The sequence below is a fragment of the Pistacia vera genome, unplaced genomic scaffold (assembly GCF_008641045.1).
Source record: "Pistacia vera cultivar Batoury unplaced genomic scaffold, PisVer_v2 Contig254, whole genome shotgun sequence".
Classification (NCBI taxonomy): domain Eukaryota; kingdom Viridiplantae; phylum Streptophyta; class Magnoliopsida; order Sapindales; family Anacardiaceae; genus Pistacia; species Pistacia vera.
In genome coordinates, this window is record NW_022196062.1 from 42,752 (window position 1) to 58,456 (window position 15,705).

The 15,705-nt window shown below is 37.4% G+C and overlaps 1 protein-coding gene, 1 long non-coding RNA gene and 1 pseudogene across 2 annotated transcripts; 1 reads left to right on the top strand and 2 right to left on the bottom strand.

The window, feature by feature from the left end:
- Positions 1 to 2,204: 2,204 nt before the first annotated feature.
- Positions 2,205 to 3,281, bottom strand: LOC116132509 (annotated as a pseudogene).
- Positions 3,282 to 6,464: 3,183 nt separating this feature from the next.
- LOC116132469 lies at positions 6,465 to 8,200 on the top strand. Its single transcript, XR_004128418.1, has 4 exons — positions 6,465 to 6,530; positions 6,792 to 6,872; positions 7,987 to 8,047; positions 8,126 to 8,200. It is a non-coding gene; the product is annotated as an uncharacterized LOC116132469 (long non-coding RNA).
- Positions 8,201 to 8,680: 480 nt separating this feature from the next.
- On the bottom strand, positions 8,681 to 12,184 carry LOC116132468. The gene is made up of 3 exons (XM_031418128.1): positions 10,894 to 12,184; positions 8,989 to 9,531; positions 8,681 to 8,880 (listed from the first exon to the last, which is right to left on the bottom strand). The coding sequence occupies exons 1-3, from the start codon at positions 11,731 to 11,733 to the stop codon at positions 8,773 to 8,775; spliced, it is 1,491 nt and encodes a 496-aa protein (XP_031273988.1). The 5' UTR covers positions 11,734 to 12,184; the 3' UTR covers positions 8,681 to 8,772.
- Positions 12,185 to 15,705: the final 3,521 nt, after the last annotated feature.

A 15,705-nucleotide genomic window follows, 5' to 3' on the forward strand; every position in this document is an offset into this window, starting at 1 on the left:
TTAATTTCATATATACCAAGTCTTAATTAATGTTCTTTCATAAAATATGTTTATTCTTCAGCCAAGGTCATTAATTATCAATCGATTTGAATTGAATTCCCATTCAAAAGATAGCACAAACTGCAGACACTAAGCTGTGATCACAAAAGAGAAAGCAAAGATAATATACAGGAGTCAGTCTTCTTTCGCATAAGGGGCAATCATAGTTTAGTACTGCTGTTGTCCTTGAGAAATTGAAGTGAATGATACTACTCAATTAGGGTATAAATGGCAGTTTTGAAAGGCCATATCAACCCGGGTTGAAGCTGTAATTGGCTATGACAACAAAACAACTAAAACAAGAAAAGAAGACATTACAAATTCATACACATTAACTCTCAAAGAATATGTGATTCCTTCTCCCCCAAACTAAATCTATTTCTTTTCACAGACACACCCCATTCTTCATCCACAGATGTTCATTTCAGTCATCTCAAGCACAGAAGATATGGGTAACCTTCTAATAATAGAGTCAATAGTTTTAACTACAGAAACACACGGTGAAATAGACTCTACAAGTTGGAGATTAGGAATTGACTTTTAATAATAATTGATTCTTTTTCAAAGGTTCAAAGATGACCAATTCTATATTTGTTTTCTTCAAAAACTAGCTACCATAATAACAAATTGTCCAGGCATCAACCACCATTGACCAAATGGGTGTAAAGGAGCAAAAATACTTCACAAGGACAATGAAAACCTCCCAACTATTACAACCTACTTGACAAGTAAATGTTGTGAGATAGGCAGCCTTACCTGACCATTTGACATATATTCCACGCAAATATAATTAAAACATCAGTAATTACACTCCATTATTCTGATTAACAGCTCATAGTCCTATAGTAAATACAGGGTTAAATAAGAAACAATCTTTCTGCTTCACAATCAAGTTCAAAGGGCAATCAGTTCAGTACTATTTATGGCAAATGGTGTTTAATTCATGGCTGTATAAAAGAACTAATAAAGAGATAAAGGTCCATATCTATGATTGAGTTGACACAAAAAGACCATTGAAAAAACTGAAGAAGTATAGGAATAGATAATTAAATTGCAACAGTTGGTTACTTTTTTCCTATTTGTAACAGACATGCTTAACCAGTTGGCAAATGGTGGCATAAATAGAGGAGGAATATTAACAGAATCATATGAAGAATAGAAGCAGGAAATGCATACTTCAATAATTCCCAAATACTGCTCTCCATATGTAGTTAAGTTTCTTGTCACTGACCTAACTTGACCAAGGGAAAGATAGAAAAATTTGAACAACATCATAACAAGACGAGTTGTTTGGACATGCTTTGTCCCAAGATGAACGACTTTTAATATATAACCAAATGAGACCTAAGCCAGATAGGTAATGAAAAACAACTTCAAAGTAAGTTGGAAAGGTCACAATATTAGATGTTGCAAGAATGAAGTAGAAGATGTAGATGTGCAAGAATGGCCTTATATCTAAATGGACAAACAAAAATAGACACATTTGGATAGGAACGTCGCTTCATATCAAATTCAGCCACGAACCCTAGAGCCCCAACATGTATAAATATCAAATTAATTCAACTTGCAGAGGGACAAACCAAGTTGGGAATATCCTTCTGTACCACAATTAATGAGCCAGTGTATTACTTTACCATTCAACTTGGAACCGAAACGACCATGGTGGGGAAAATTCGGATGAATCAACCCCACCATCTCTCTATTGTTTCCCCCACTCGTACCTATCTATATCTGCTAATGCAAAGAGCTTTTATCAATCATTACCGAAGAAATTTAAATTTCAACCATAATAGATTGAGTTTTCAAACCATGTCTCATCAAAAATGAACACATTAAGGCCTAGAGACATAAAATTAATTTGGTAAGCTTACCATAACAGAAGAGAGCCATGAATTTCAGTAGCACCAACTCCATTTTTATGACTATAGCTGCTATTCCTACATCATAAAAAGCTACATTCTTCCACAAGGAAAAGTTGATTAGAGAGTGGAAAACAAGACAACCAACGAGTACTCAAACATGGCAAAACTAACTAGTCATCACTTGATCAGGATTCACAAAGATAAAGAAACCTAGCTAACCTTCCTGCGCTATTATACATTGAACTATCAGTACATTTTGCACAAAACCAGTCAGCAAAAAAGCCCCTTCTTCATTCTTCTCCATCACCCTCTCAGCCTCTTCTGATTAGTTAAACGGAGGCGGCGAGGAGGCGGAGCCCAAAATACATCATGAGGCATTTGTCATTAGGCCGCAAATTAGGAGGGCAGATATACATAGGCATAGGCATTGTTGTTGAACCCTTGCTCACCGCCCAAAATCGGGACTGACCACCACCACACTCTCCCTCACCTCACCTCCACACCCACCACCACCACCACCCACTATTACTTCCATTCCCTTGCTGTTGCAAGCTGGACTGTCAATTGACCCTCCACACCGCCTGTTCCCTTCATCTTCAACAGGAACCTCTCAATGTAGCATTAGTAAACGTAGCTGCTATCACCATCACTGGCCCTGACGCCATTAAAGCCCCCATCACAGTTCCCCTACCACGACCTTGTCACCGCTAAATACACGGTTAAGCCCGTAGCTCCCGGTGGCGATGGCGCCGGAAAAACGCACAGATAATGATAAAATCTCGAACCTTCCATGGGAGGTGATAACCCCACGGGTGCTGCTGGTTGTCTGAGTGTGACATTGGTCACAATGCCACTTCCACTTAAGATGGAGACGCACGGTGGCGGCGTGAGCGAAATTCGCGATGCTCTCAACGATGTCAGTGCCGCTGTGATTTCAAGAACGTGGCTACGGAGAGAGTTGGGCTTTCTTTGGTAATAACAATGGGAGGTTTTGGTTTATTCCTTGAACCCGGTGGTCTTCCTCTGGGTCGACGAGAGGAGGAGCCGGAACCCGGTTCGATGGTTTCAAGGCCCAAGTTTTGGTCTTCAGATTCGTTGTTGTCACGGCTGTCTTCTGGTCATCTTGGTGTTGTTGCTGGTTGGGGTGGTGGCGTTAGGGTATTGGTGTTGGCGTTGTTTGCATTAGTGTTACTGGTGTTTGTGGCGCTTTGGGTTGTTGTCTATGAATTCTTGCTCTCTTCTTGGACCGAGACGACCTAGAACGCTATGTTCTTCTTCTGGATTTCTCAAGTGAAGACTCGGAGGTGGAGTTATTGGATCAACACCCCTCATTGCTATATTTCCAGCCCACCAGCGATTAGCCATGATTGGTTCTCGAGAATCAATATACAAGAAGAGAAGAAAAATTAGTCCTCTGTGATCGCCTTTGTTCTGTTTAGCTTTACTTCCTTGCTGCTTTGTTGAACAATGGGATGATGATGAAAAGCACCAAACAATGAGAAGTCGGAAAAAACTCTCGGATTCTTTTTCCTCTTTGATCTTGTTTGTTTCCAGCTGTAGATTGAGGATCTCAGAATAAAAAACGCAAATCCAATAGATAATCCAAAACCTTATCCCTTTTTTCCTTTTCTCACCCAAAATCAGCCAAACCCATCTAGCCAGTGGCATGAATCAGACATTAGAGATATGGGTTCCTCTTGTTTGCATGAAAACCCTAACCATTAGCCTCCAAATTCCAAAAATCAGATCCACAAACCCCTCCCTCACATAAACCTTTCCTAGACCCCCCCAAAAATCAAAGATATAATAACTCATTCACTCTTTAACAAGCTTAAAACCCCACACCCCTGAAACATAGAGTTACGTTCTATACATACGAGGTAGTAAAAAAAAAAGTTGAATAATTTGGTGGTCAGGAGAAGAGAAAGTCTGTACCTCTTTAGACAAAGAATCCGCTCAAGTACGATTATCTTCTGCGGGACCTCCAGTTCTCTCTGTTACTTTCTGGTTTCAACTGTTTTAGGGCGTCCGTTAAAACACAACTTAATTAACACACTTTCCCTGGTGGCTACGATAAGGATTCGTGTATCACTCTAAATAGGTAAGCGGTTTTGCAGAGAATGGTTTTTCTTTGTCCCCCAGTATCCAGTTTTGTGCTATAAGGTTTCAACTCAATCCCCCACCCAAGTTCAAGAGCCTAGTCCACTCCTCTACAACAAGAAACAAAATAAACACCCCCTAATGATCTTTATCCAATAGAAGAAAAGACAGAGCCACCCTTGCCCCACCACGTGGGGAAGTATAATTGGGGGAGAAGGAGGTTCTCGAAATTGGGAAAGTGTAGAAGAAAAGAAGAAAAAGATAGAGGAGGAGGAGGAATAGCCGAAGCATTTGTAAGAAGTGGACTAAATTTCTGAATCTTGAATGGTGTGGGGTAACGTGCGCATGAGAGAGAGAGAGAGAAGGAGATGGGTAGTGGGAACACGTCACTGTCTTCAAGTCCCGACAAGGTATCGAATGCCAAGGTCTGCAACATGTCACCCTAGAAACCGAGCCACACCACATTTTTATTTCATCTCTGTCACTCTGTCCAGTCTTCATTACTGCTCTTCTTATTAAATCTGATGCCTTTTTTTCTCTTTTCTTTCCTTCTTTTCTTTCTTGGTAATTCTGAGTCCATTTTCGGTGCAAATATCTTTCTATCTTTATCACCTTTTTTAATGCAAACATAATTTTCACTTTTGTGTTACCAAGCCACCGAGTTCGGATTACATTGGTTGGCTGTTCTACACAATTGTACTGTGTGATGTATCTCCTGAGATTGTGACCCTCGCCAATTCTTTCGAATTATACTTATTATGCAGTCGTTTCACTGAATTGTATTTGTTGATGTGTACGTTAGAGGTCTGGAAATTCAGAAGGAGCTTTTCAATTAGTGTTCATTACTATAAATTCTAAAAACCTTAAAAAAAATCACAAAACCCAATAAATGTAAAAAATAATAATAATTAACTTTATAATATAAAAACCCCACTTGAATAGAGGATTTTTTAAAATCTTTGGGTGTGTAAGACTAACTATCTTAAGAGAGCAAATAAAATTAACCCGAATGAAATAGAGATAAAAATATTTATTATTTTTCAAAAATTATCTCAAATTTTATCCAACCAGTCAAGCAAACATGGTTTATTCCACTCAGTGATGGTTCTAGGACGAATGACTCCCTTAAGCCCATTAAATTCATACTAGGCCCAGATTAACTTCCCTTGGCTAGCATTCAAAGCCCAATATTTGACCCGACCCAAGCCCTAAAAGCCCAGGCCCATGAATCAGCTTACGTACACAAGAAGTACCCGTGTGAATAACCACACCCAAAGAAAAACCGTATCCTATCAGATTATGCTGTATGCTCATTATCCATTTGTGCTCTGTCACTGCAACTCTCACAAAAACAAAACAATAATGGCACTTCTCAACGTCTCATTTTCTTCCAAAATCACCAAAACTTCCTTCCCTTCAATAAACCGCTCTTAACAAACCTCTTCTGTCTTCTCTAGCTTCTCTTCACCCCAGGTTACTCTACAATCTCTCAAAAATTCCTATTTAGTACATGCAATGCGAATTGACAGTTTCTATATTACGTCTTAGCCCATGAATGTGCAAAGTTTTTTACATTTTTTTTTTTATTATTATTATTATCAACAGATACTGAAGAGAGAACTCAATGTAATGAGAATCTAGTCTTGTGTTTAAGTGAGTCCGTGGCTAGAACTAGCTTGCTTGCTCTTGTTTCTGCTCATTGTTCTTTGCTGATCTGCTTGCATTTAAGGTAAAATAAAACTACACTTTAATTGTAGTATGTTTTGATTGATTTTTGGTTTGGAAACTTTAGATTAAAAAAGGTTCAATTTTTATAGTATCTTGTATTCTTAATTGAAAGGAACAAAGGGGTTAAAATTTCAATATTTTGCTTTGATTCTTCTTTACTGTTTCTGTTTATTAGTCTTGAAGCTTTCCTTTCATGGTGATGTGATGGAAGGGAGGAGGTCCATACGGTGCTGAAGTAACAAGAGGCAAGATCTCACTGGGAGGACTTAGTGGCAAGACTTTGATCAAGCAAGACTTCAAAACGGTCTTAATAAATCAAATTTTTGTTTATGTATGTGTGATTTAAGATTATATGATAATTGAGAAATGGGGTTTGTATCTGCTCAGTTATATTGAGACAAGCCAATTTAAGGGCGCGAAGTTACTAGGTGCTAGCTCTTTGATGCAGATTTAACGGGTAAACTAAATTCCTTTCTCAAGGAATAAAGTAATGAGTTTTATTTTATATTTGATCTTGCATATTACTCATCATCAAGCAATAAATTAAATTCAAATGAGTATGGCTGTTTCCAAGTGGTGTTGGTGCACATTACAAATGTGTTTGAGCTTGAACTATCTAGCTTAGAACAAACAAATCTATATAATGTTTCCGTTGGGGCTATAGCATATAAATCATCAGCAGGGGCTTTTTGTGGGGCTAATTTAGTGTCTATTACTATTGCTTTTCCTTTTGTTATCAGGGGTGATCTTTCGGATGCTGATCTAAGAGGGGCAGACTTTTCATTGGCAAATGTGACAAAGGTTAATTTCTATTATGCTTTTCAGATCTTCTTAAAAGTTTTCCTAGTTTCCTTCTGATGTATATGCACATGTTTGAAAGGAGCAGTTTTTGTGGTGATGGTAAATTGTTTTGATATTAAATATATAATATGAGTACTATTTATTGAATTCTGTCGACATCTCTCAAGTTGGCTGCGTTTGGGAGCAATGATACAACTAATCAGCACTATTAATATTGAAGCTTTGTGTGACATGTGTGGCATGTCTCACTAATTTCTGCAGGTAAATCTAAGCAATGCAACTTGGAAGGGGCACTTACGACTGGGAACACATCTTTCAAGGGATCAATCATAACTGGTGCTGGTATGTAGAAACATTGTGGTGATTTTTTTCTTTTTTAAATAGCTAAACTGTTAACGATTCATTACATTTCTTGAGTCAATCGTTAGGGGTCTGATAGGCCACCGGTTACTAAGATGTATCTCAAGAAGGGTGGAAGGGCCACTAGTGGGAATAAAGGCAATGGGGTTAGTTAATAATGAGTACACATGTCCTGGATGTAGCGAGTATTAGTGGGGAATCAAGTGTGCTTATAAGGGGGACTAACATATGAAAACAACAAGCTGTTTTTTAAAAGGAATATGTTGGGAGGCCACTAGCTCCTCGAAATGCTAGTTATTATGTTTTCTTTCATGTTCTTTATTATTTCCTTTGATTGTTCTTCAATTGTTAATCTCTATCAATATAATACATATCAGTTTACTCTTATTAATTCTGTGTTGTTGAGGTTGCTTGTTTGTGGGTTTGGACTGGAATTGCTATTGGGTGTTGAGGTTCTTTACAGGGTCATACTCATTGTATCAACATAGGCAATTTGCCAATCTACTTAAATTACGTTACTGTAGCATAAGCTGCTGGCAAAGAGGACAAAATGTTTAAGAAAAACAATATGAACAATAATAGATAAAGAGTGAAACTCATAGCAAATGTTATCTCAGTGAACCTGGAAACATTTGGCTCTTTCAGTTAATTACGTGACTGATTTACTTATATAAGATGCAGGAGTTGTTAATGGATATTGTTAGTTTGAAAACATTGACATGCGTATTTCGATTCATAAACAGACAACTTCTTTGAATAAAATATTAAATATCAACTGAGAGGACAGTATTGTTTTCAGTACTATGTATTGTGAAAAGGAATTTTACATTTTATATTTCTCCAGCAAAGGACATTTTATTTGGGTAGGGATTGTAAATGCACTCGATCACCCACTTACACACACGTTCACACTCATTTGTTAAGGTTGAGGTTAGCTGCTTCAAAGTTTGCTTCTCCATTTTTATATTGTAATTAAGCTTCTATCTGTTCCAGGAAACAACTGGTAATATATTTTTTTGTCTTGGACAACTTAAATATGAGCTTTGTTAAATCCTGCAGTGGTTTGTTTTGACTGATTGCCTTTGTCTGGTAACAGACTTTACAGATGTGCCTTTGAGAGATGATCAACGGGAATACCTTTGCAAAGTTGCAGATGGGTAAGTTGACTGTAATTTGTTGTACTATTTTCTGCTACTGTGTAATCATTTATGATAAAAGCAACCTTTTGTGATTAGGGTAAATTCAACAACCGGCAATGCAACGCGTGACACATTACTTTGCAACTAGAATTTCTTTACTCATGTACAGAGAGGGATCATCGTTCCTATCGATTAATCTGTAACTGCAGCAATTTGAGAGGCTTATGTTAAACTTGAATAACAAATCCGAGCATGTAATATATTGTATTGTGTTTTTGAATTATTAGATTGTGTTTTTGTGCATTCTGAAAGAGTCCACCTACAATCTTTAAGACTTTAAGTCTTTAACAACCAGATCAGCTTCTTCATGTTCACTTCTTCTTCAGTCATCATCTCTAGAACACAAAAGGTTGACGCATATTGAAATGACACTAGACAAAGAAGCATATTTTTCGCTCTTTTTTGGTTGCCCCATTTGGTGGGAAATCAACCGTGGCAATCCACAGGCACCATTTCACATCTCCTTTAGTTCCAAGCCGTAGATAGTGGTGCAACACTTTATGGGAATATAATTTTAAAGGTTTACAACATCATCAATCATGTCCATGATATGAATAAAAGGCTCTCTTTTTCTATAATGGAGAAGAAAAGTAAAATCCTGAACTTTATTTCCGTAGAACGGTATAATTACAAGGAAGGAAATGTCAGAATGCTAATCTAGCCATTTAATTAATCTAATTAATCTAAACAGCCATAATCTCCTTCGGCCTGCACTTTCTAATCCTGATCCGCAAAATTTCACCCCTCATTCTTCCACCATCCAAAATTTCAAAGCACTGTCTCTGTGGTGCCTGCTCACAAAATCAAGTCAAAACACTGTAAACCCACCATCTCAACTTAACTCAACCCTTATATTATTAAAAAAAATAATAATAATAAATAAAAAAAATTGGACTCACCTTGTGCCAATACTCTGGATCCATCTTCATTGAAGAGACGATAATTCTTTTGAGTGTCGAGGCCTTGGCATATTCTCCGTTCTTACAATGCCCAAACTTGGGGACTGGCCCGATATATGTGGTTCGGGTCCCCGTCTTGCCCACTTTCTCAGCCCGGTTCAGGAAATAAACGACCGGGTTATGGCACGGGTCAGGACTCAGGGATCGTGTGTTGAATACAAACGGTCCGTTGCTCCAACTCCGCCATGTCTTGAAAGTCTGCAGGGGCATGGCCAAGTTGTTTGCGGATACTAAAAACGGATATATTTGAATGGTGTAGCCCCATGAGATGGATATGCACCATCTTCGCTTGCCGTCATATCCGAAACTTTGTTGCAGGATCCGGTTCGGGTCGATCCTATATGCATGAATGAGAGTCTCCAAGGACTCTATTTGGGTTCGGTTCGGGAACAGAGAATTCAAGTAATCAATGTGATGAAGTGATACAAGTGGCGCTATCGGATGGGCTGCCAGAAGGCCATATGGGTCCTCTCTAATATCTAGCTGGAAATATAAAAATAAAAAAATAAAAAACCAGGATCAATATTTATAAAAGATGAACTTTTAGGAACTAGGAAAGTAGTCAACATGTGAAATGAACTATATTCATATTCTTTTCTCGAGAAACAAAAATCAGGGATTTTTTTTCACAGATTTTTTTTAATATTAAATTTGATTATATTATTTTTTGACCCAAAAGGTTTTTGATATCGCTAAAAGATGAATCATCATATTCTATAGAATTTTCTAATGTTCTATTGAAGCTTTTCCTCATTTAAAAATGAGGCAAAAAATGGCGCTTATGTATTGAAACATTGACACGTTTACTTGCTTTTAAATTAAGAAAAACATGAAGGTAAAATTTCCTCTTGATTTCCACACGAAACGTGTTAACTTCTATTCCCTACCAACGAAACAAAAGGTCCTAAAGTTAGTCCAAAAAAGTCCCCTGCTTCCGTGAACAGAGTACCCATAAGGCCTCTGGTTCACGTTTCTCAGCTGCCAAACAGGTCACTGTCTCTGCAAATATGCAATACAAAAGGACAATGGTCCATGAAAAGTAAGTCTCAACAAGCAACGCGTGTCAATTATGGCCACCATTCTCGATGCAATGACAAAACCCTGAACCTAAAGTATGATTTGTCCCTGTTTAATTACTATAAACCCACTTTCAAAACTAGGTTTTGGGTCATTTTAAACCGTCGGATCGATCTGGTAGGCAACTAAGGCAAGGCATATTATTATATTTTGGATAAATCCATGGTTGACACGTACAAATCTAGCATATAACTGATAAAATGTTCGACCTTTTACAATGTGACAAAATTTGTCGTATTTCTTTTGTGGGCAAGTGGAAAATTCAGATGCTTCGTGATTTTTAAGCAGTATTTCGATGGACAACCTTCTCCATACACAAACTGTTTGCCTACTATCTTGGAACTTTCTTTATCGCTACGGAGGACTCAACTGGATTCACGTTGTAATATGGCACTTGCCTCTATCATTTTAAAGCTAAGAGTAATATGACACCATAGAATTATGAAAAACACTATTATAAAATATCTTAGTAATATTTTTTTCCAAATTATTTTATGATTCACTCTCTCCGAATTTACCAATACTAAGCGACATTCGATTTCTCACCATAATTTATCAGAAAGGTGATGGACGTGGACGAACAAATCAAATTTTAAGAGACCAAACAACCACTCATTGAAAAACAAGTCTATACGCGTGGAAGAACCCACAACACAATCAATCTAACGTTGAAAAAACTCCGGTCACCGGTGTAAACCTTTGACCACTTTTACCTCAATCAATATACCACGTGTAAGAAGATAAACCAATCAAAACTAATAGACGTACCTGGTGGAACCCGCGTTCCGGTGTTAAAGTGACGCCAATCTCGCTAATGCAAGCCCAGATCCTCTGATCGGAACCGTAGAAATAATAGTATCTCTCAAGACAACCGTCCAATGCATTGACCAGTTTCTCCGCTAACGGATAACTGACCGCAAATCCACCGCCACCGAATGCCATGTTGAACGAGTGCATCACATTTTGTTCAACACTTTCACTATTACAACCGATGTACCACATCTGATTATGATCATACTTCGTTAACACCGAAACTAAGTTTTCAGTGAAAAACACCGTATCATCATCTCCCATTACGAACCATCGCACGTTAGGCAAGTTCAGCTTAAAGCCATCCCATATTATCCGGGCGATCCGAACCGCAGGTCTGGAGCTTGAGTACCCGAACCGGGTCCATCCCGCGTCCGACACCTTATACGGCAAAGAATTTTCAGGCAGGGTTTTGTTTTTACTGCTGGTGTTTTGCCCGGGTTTCTCATCCAACCAGGCGTATCCGCGTGTCTTGTCCGGGTCCCACCAGAGGCTGGTGTAATGAGCTCTATGGTGCCACGTGGCGGCGGAGCCGCTGATACCAAATAAGATGTGGGAGATGTTGGTCGGTGTTGGGTCTGGTGGCAATGAAATGGGTTTTGGTTTGGGTAAGTTGAAACGGATCGCCCGAGACTGAGTTGAAAAGGCCGCGTAGAGAACGAAACCAATTGACGTGACGAGACAGAGCATAAGAGGAATTTTCGTGATGAGTAAAAAAACATCACACGGTCTCAGTCTCTCCACGAAAAAGGCAGCCTTCGACGATTTCAACTCGTCATCAACTCGAACCTGACTCATCTTCAACCCCAAGACAAAGAAACCATTTGCCGGCTGCCCCCAGTCGCCGGAGTTTTTTTTCAGTCACACTCCTGAAAAATATAAATTCCCCACCTCACCCCGCTCACCGGAAAAAATTTCAAACCTTGAGACGAGAAATGCAAGATTGCTGGGCGGTGATGAGCGAGGATCAAAGAAGAAAAGTTCTGGTTTTAAGAACATAGAATGTGGATACAAGGGAAAAAGGCTTGGGTTTAAATTTTGGTTTTTGGTTTTGTGTTTTATTTTTCTGGGGGGTTTTTGTTTTGAGTTTTGTGTATTTGTTAAGAAAAGGAACCAACTTTTCGAAACAGTGAAACCCTGAAACTACTATCGTTTTCGTCGAAGCGGAGCGGTATCGTTATAATTTGTTTCCCAAATTTAACGGGACTCCGCACTTCCGCTGGTGGTGTTTAAACTTTAAAGAAGGAGATAATAATAATATTCGTTGTTCCGATGTCGTATCAGAGGAAAGCATGGCTCTGTTCATTTGTTTCTCTCCCTGTTGTTTTTGCATATATGATTTAAAGTGGACCAATGAAATTAAGCCAAGTGCCACATATTAAAGTTACAAACTACTTTATTTATATCTAATAATTAATCTTAGCACGTGTATGATCTAATAGTAATAATAAATCAAAATCTAAAGAATAGAAACTTGCCACATTTCAACCTCTGATTCGTTAAATTGTTACGTATCGGGGATGGCTTTTAAGTGGTCTCTAATTTTTATGGGGAAATGACAAGAAAACTGATGGAAAAATGAAATTTTTTTTTTTTTTGGTGGGTTCGCCATTGATGAAAAATACTCACCTCTCATGAAAGAAAATAATAGAATTATTGGTAACATTTGATCCACCAAATTGAATGTGATTTTCGATTTATGTCAAAAGCTTATTTATTAAAGCTATTTTTCTGCTAAAACTTTAATATTTTTATTCTATAATGAGAAATTCTATCTTAAAAAAGAAAATAAATCTTGTTTTTACCCATTTTTAATATTGGACATAAATAAAAGCATGGAATTGGGCTACGAAAAATAGTCAGAAAATCGAACTGAACCGACGAACTGAACTAAAACTGGTTTGAAAAACCGTTTCGATTTCGTTTGGAAAATAGGCCAAACCGCTTTTTCAGTTCGGTTACCGATTTGGCCTATTTTCCAAACCGGTTTTTTAAACCGGTTGTCCTTAAAACCTAAAAGGTAATATTGTAAATTGTAATAAGTTTAGACCCTAAAGACTAAAGTAAAGCCAAACTTAAGTAAAGTGTAAAACCATATATTACTAAAAAGTAGAAAGTGTAAAAGTAAATCCTAACACTTACACTCGAGACTCTCTCCTTCTCACCGTCGCCCTCACCTACCATGGTACTCATCTTTTCTTCTCCATTTTTGCCATCATCTACTCACCTTTTCTTCTCTATTCTCAAACTGAAACTAAATCCCTAAGGCCTAAACACTACAAACTCTCTTTCTCGCCATCACCTATTCTGCTACTCTTACTCTTCTCACGTTCTCTTCTCCATTTTCGCCGCCATCTATTCACCTTCTCTTCTTCATCGTCGTCGCCTTCTCGTGTTCACCATTCTCGACGTCACCATCTGTAACGCCCCACTTGAGGTACGTAGTTAAGTTATGGTGTATTGCTTGAATGTTTATTGTTTTGCTTTTATTGGGTTGATATATTGTTAATATTAGTTGGTTGGCCCTTATTGAATTTTTGTTAAAGTTATTTGAGAGAAATGTTAAGAAAATCCCTTAACTTTCATTAGGGGTAAAATGTTATTTTCACTCAAATTAGTGAATTGTGGGAGTGAAAAGAATAGAATTTCTAGAGAATGCATTAAAATGAGGGCATTATGGTCATTGACTAAGGGACATAGATGAAATTTCTAAGAAAAATAAGGGCATAATGGGAAGTATGGTTATAAACTAAATGTTAAGGGTTTGAAACCCTTATTTTCTTCTTTCCACCGCCACACACCCCCCATTTTCTCTCAAATTATCATTCAATCCTCCAAGGATTTTGAGGCTTTTAAGTGGTTTTTCATAGGGTTTTGATTCTAGCATTAAAAGGTAAGGATTCATGCTCTTTATCTATGATTTATTTGTGTAAAGGTTGAGTTCTTATAAAGTTTATGCTTAGGGTTAAGAGAATATTGGAATCCAACAAAATAAAGAGTTTAGGAGAGACTACCAAGCACAAGGTAAGTAAATTCTACTCAAAATCCAACTTAAGCTAAATTTAAGAATTCAAGTGAGTAGAGATTTCTTTTAAATATGCATATGTTGTGATTATTGGAAATTGGATAGATGTTATGATGAATTATGCTTATGTTGGATATATTTGAATATGAGAAGTATATGTGATGATTGATGATGGTTTGAAATTAAAAGATTGAGAAATTTTTGGGAGTGTGTTTGCCATGTATTATGTGATGCTACAAGAGAGTTTTTCTCTCATTTTGGATAGTTTGAGAATAAATAAAATGATAATGAATTAGGGTTTGTTTATGCACAACTAATGTTTGATGAAATGCCTAAGTGAAAACATGTTACCAAACTGTCTTATCACAGCTGTAACTTTCTAAGTGATTTTTGGGCTCTTCGAATTGAATTGGGTTTAGACCAAACATAAAAGTTGTAGCCCTGCTCTAGCTTTAAAACGAGACAACCCTATCAATCCGATGTGTATAACTCAAGTTATGTCTTCTTGAGTGTGACCTGGGCAGAATGACTATCTTGATGCAATATTGCATTTGTGCATTTCATAAGTGTATTAAGTAAGAAACTTTAAGCATGAACCATCCTTATGCATTAATTGTGCATTAAGAAGTAGTTTGAGAAAGAGTAGGAACTTGTGAATGAGCTACTCTAAAAGTAAAGAGAATGAGAAAATCTAAGAATGGGTTAGTGTTTTGTGAACTCCACCCGAAAATTATGAAGAATGGGTTAGTGCTTTGTGAACTCCACCCGGAAGTCACGAAGATGTTGGTGCTTTGTGAACTCCACCCGGCCGTGCCTCCGGTAAGATGAGGCCATGACATTCAGTGAGAAAGAATGAGAAAATATGAGAAGAGAGAGGAACAGAATTAGTAGAAGTCACGAAGATGGGTGGTGCTTTGTGATCTCCACTTAGCCGTGCCTCCGGTAAGATGAGGCCGTGACATATAACAAAAGTTAATAAAAAGAGGCCGTGTGAAAAGAAACAGAAAAAGAAAATAAACGAGATGAGAAGAGTGTAGGAAAGAATTAGAGAAAGAGTTACGGGGATAGACGAGTAAAGATTTACTTACTGAGCATTATTTTATGCTCACCCCTGTTGTTTATCTTTGTGTTTGCAGGATCTAGGTGAGGTCGCGATCAATGGGCGTCGGCAAGCAAGGACAATAGCTACACTGTCAACTGTTTTTGATAACTTTTACAAATGATACCTTACTTTGTATAAAGATGATTTATATATTAAAGAAACTTTCTGGGGCCCATTTACTTTTGCTAATATAAATGCATTTTACTTTATGTATTTCTATGAGTAACCTAGTATGAAGCAGTTATTACACCATCCATACTCCAGTTCACCATTCTCACAGTCGGCATCCATACTCCATCGATTCAGCAATGTAAGATCTAATGCATCTTATGAGTTTATTAATTTTATTTTCTGTTGAACATGTATTTGCAGTTTGCTTTCAAAGTTTATTTTCAATCTTCCATCACAATATTTCACATTATTTAAACCTGAAACTTAATCATATCACACATATTTGCAACTTGACAGTTTTTTTTTTATCATATAGAATTAATTTGGTTTCATTTTTATGGATTAAAGAGACTAAAGTCTGAAACTTTGATCCAACTCACTGAGTCACTGTACTTTTGAATCATATATTTGAGATGAATCTAATTTATTTTTGTATTTGGTGGTATTCATAAAAGTCTGTAAGTGGGGCATA

Coding starts and splice junctions, on each gene's coding strand:
- LOC116132468 (XM_031418128.1), bottom strand. CDS start 11,733: ATGAGTCAGGTTCGAGTTGATGACGAGTTGAAATCGTCGAAGGCTGCC. Junction 9,532..10,893: donor CGGAACGCGGGTTCCACCAG/GTACGTCTATTA, acceptor TTATATTTCCAG/CTAGATATTAGAGAGGACCC. Junction 8,881..8,988: donor ATCCAGAGTATTGGCACAAG/GTGAGTCCAATT, acceptor TTTTGTGAGCAG/GCACCACAGAGACAGTGCTT.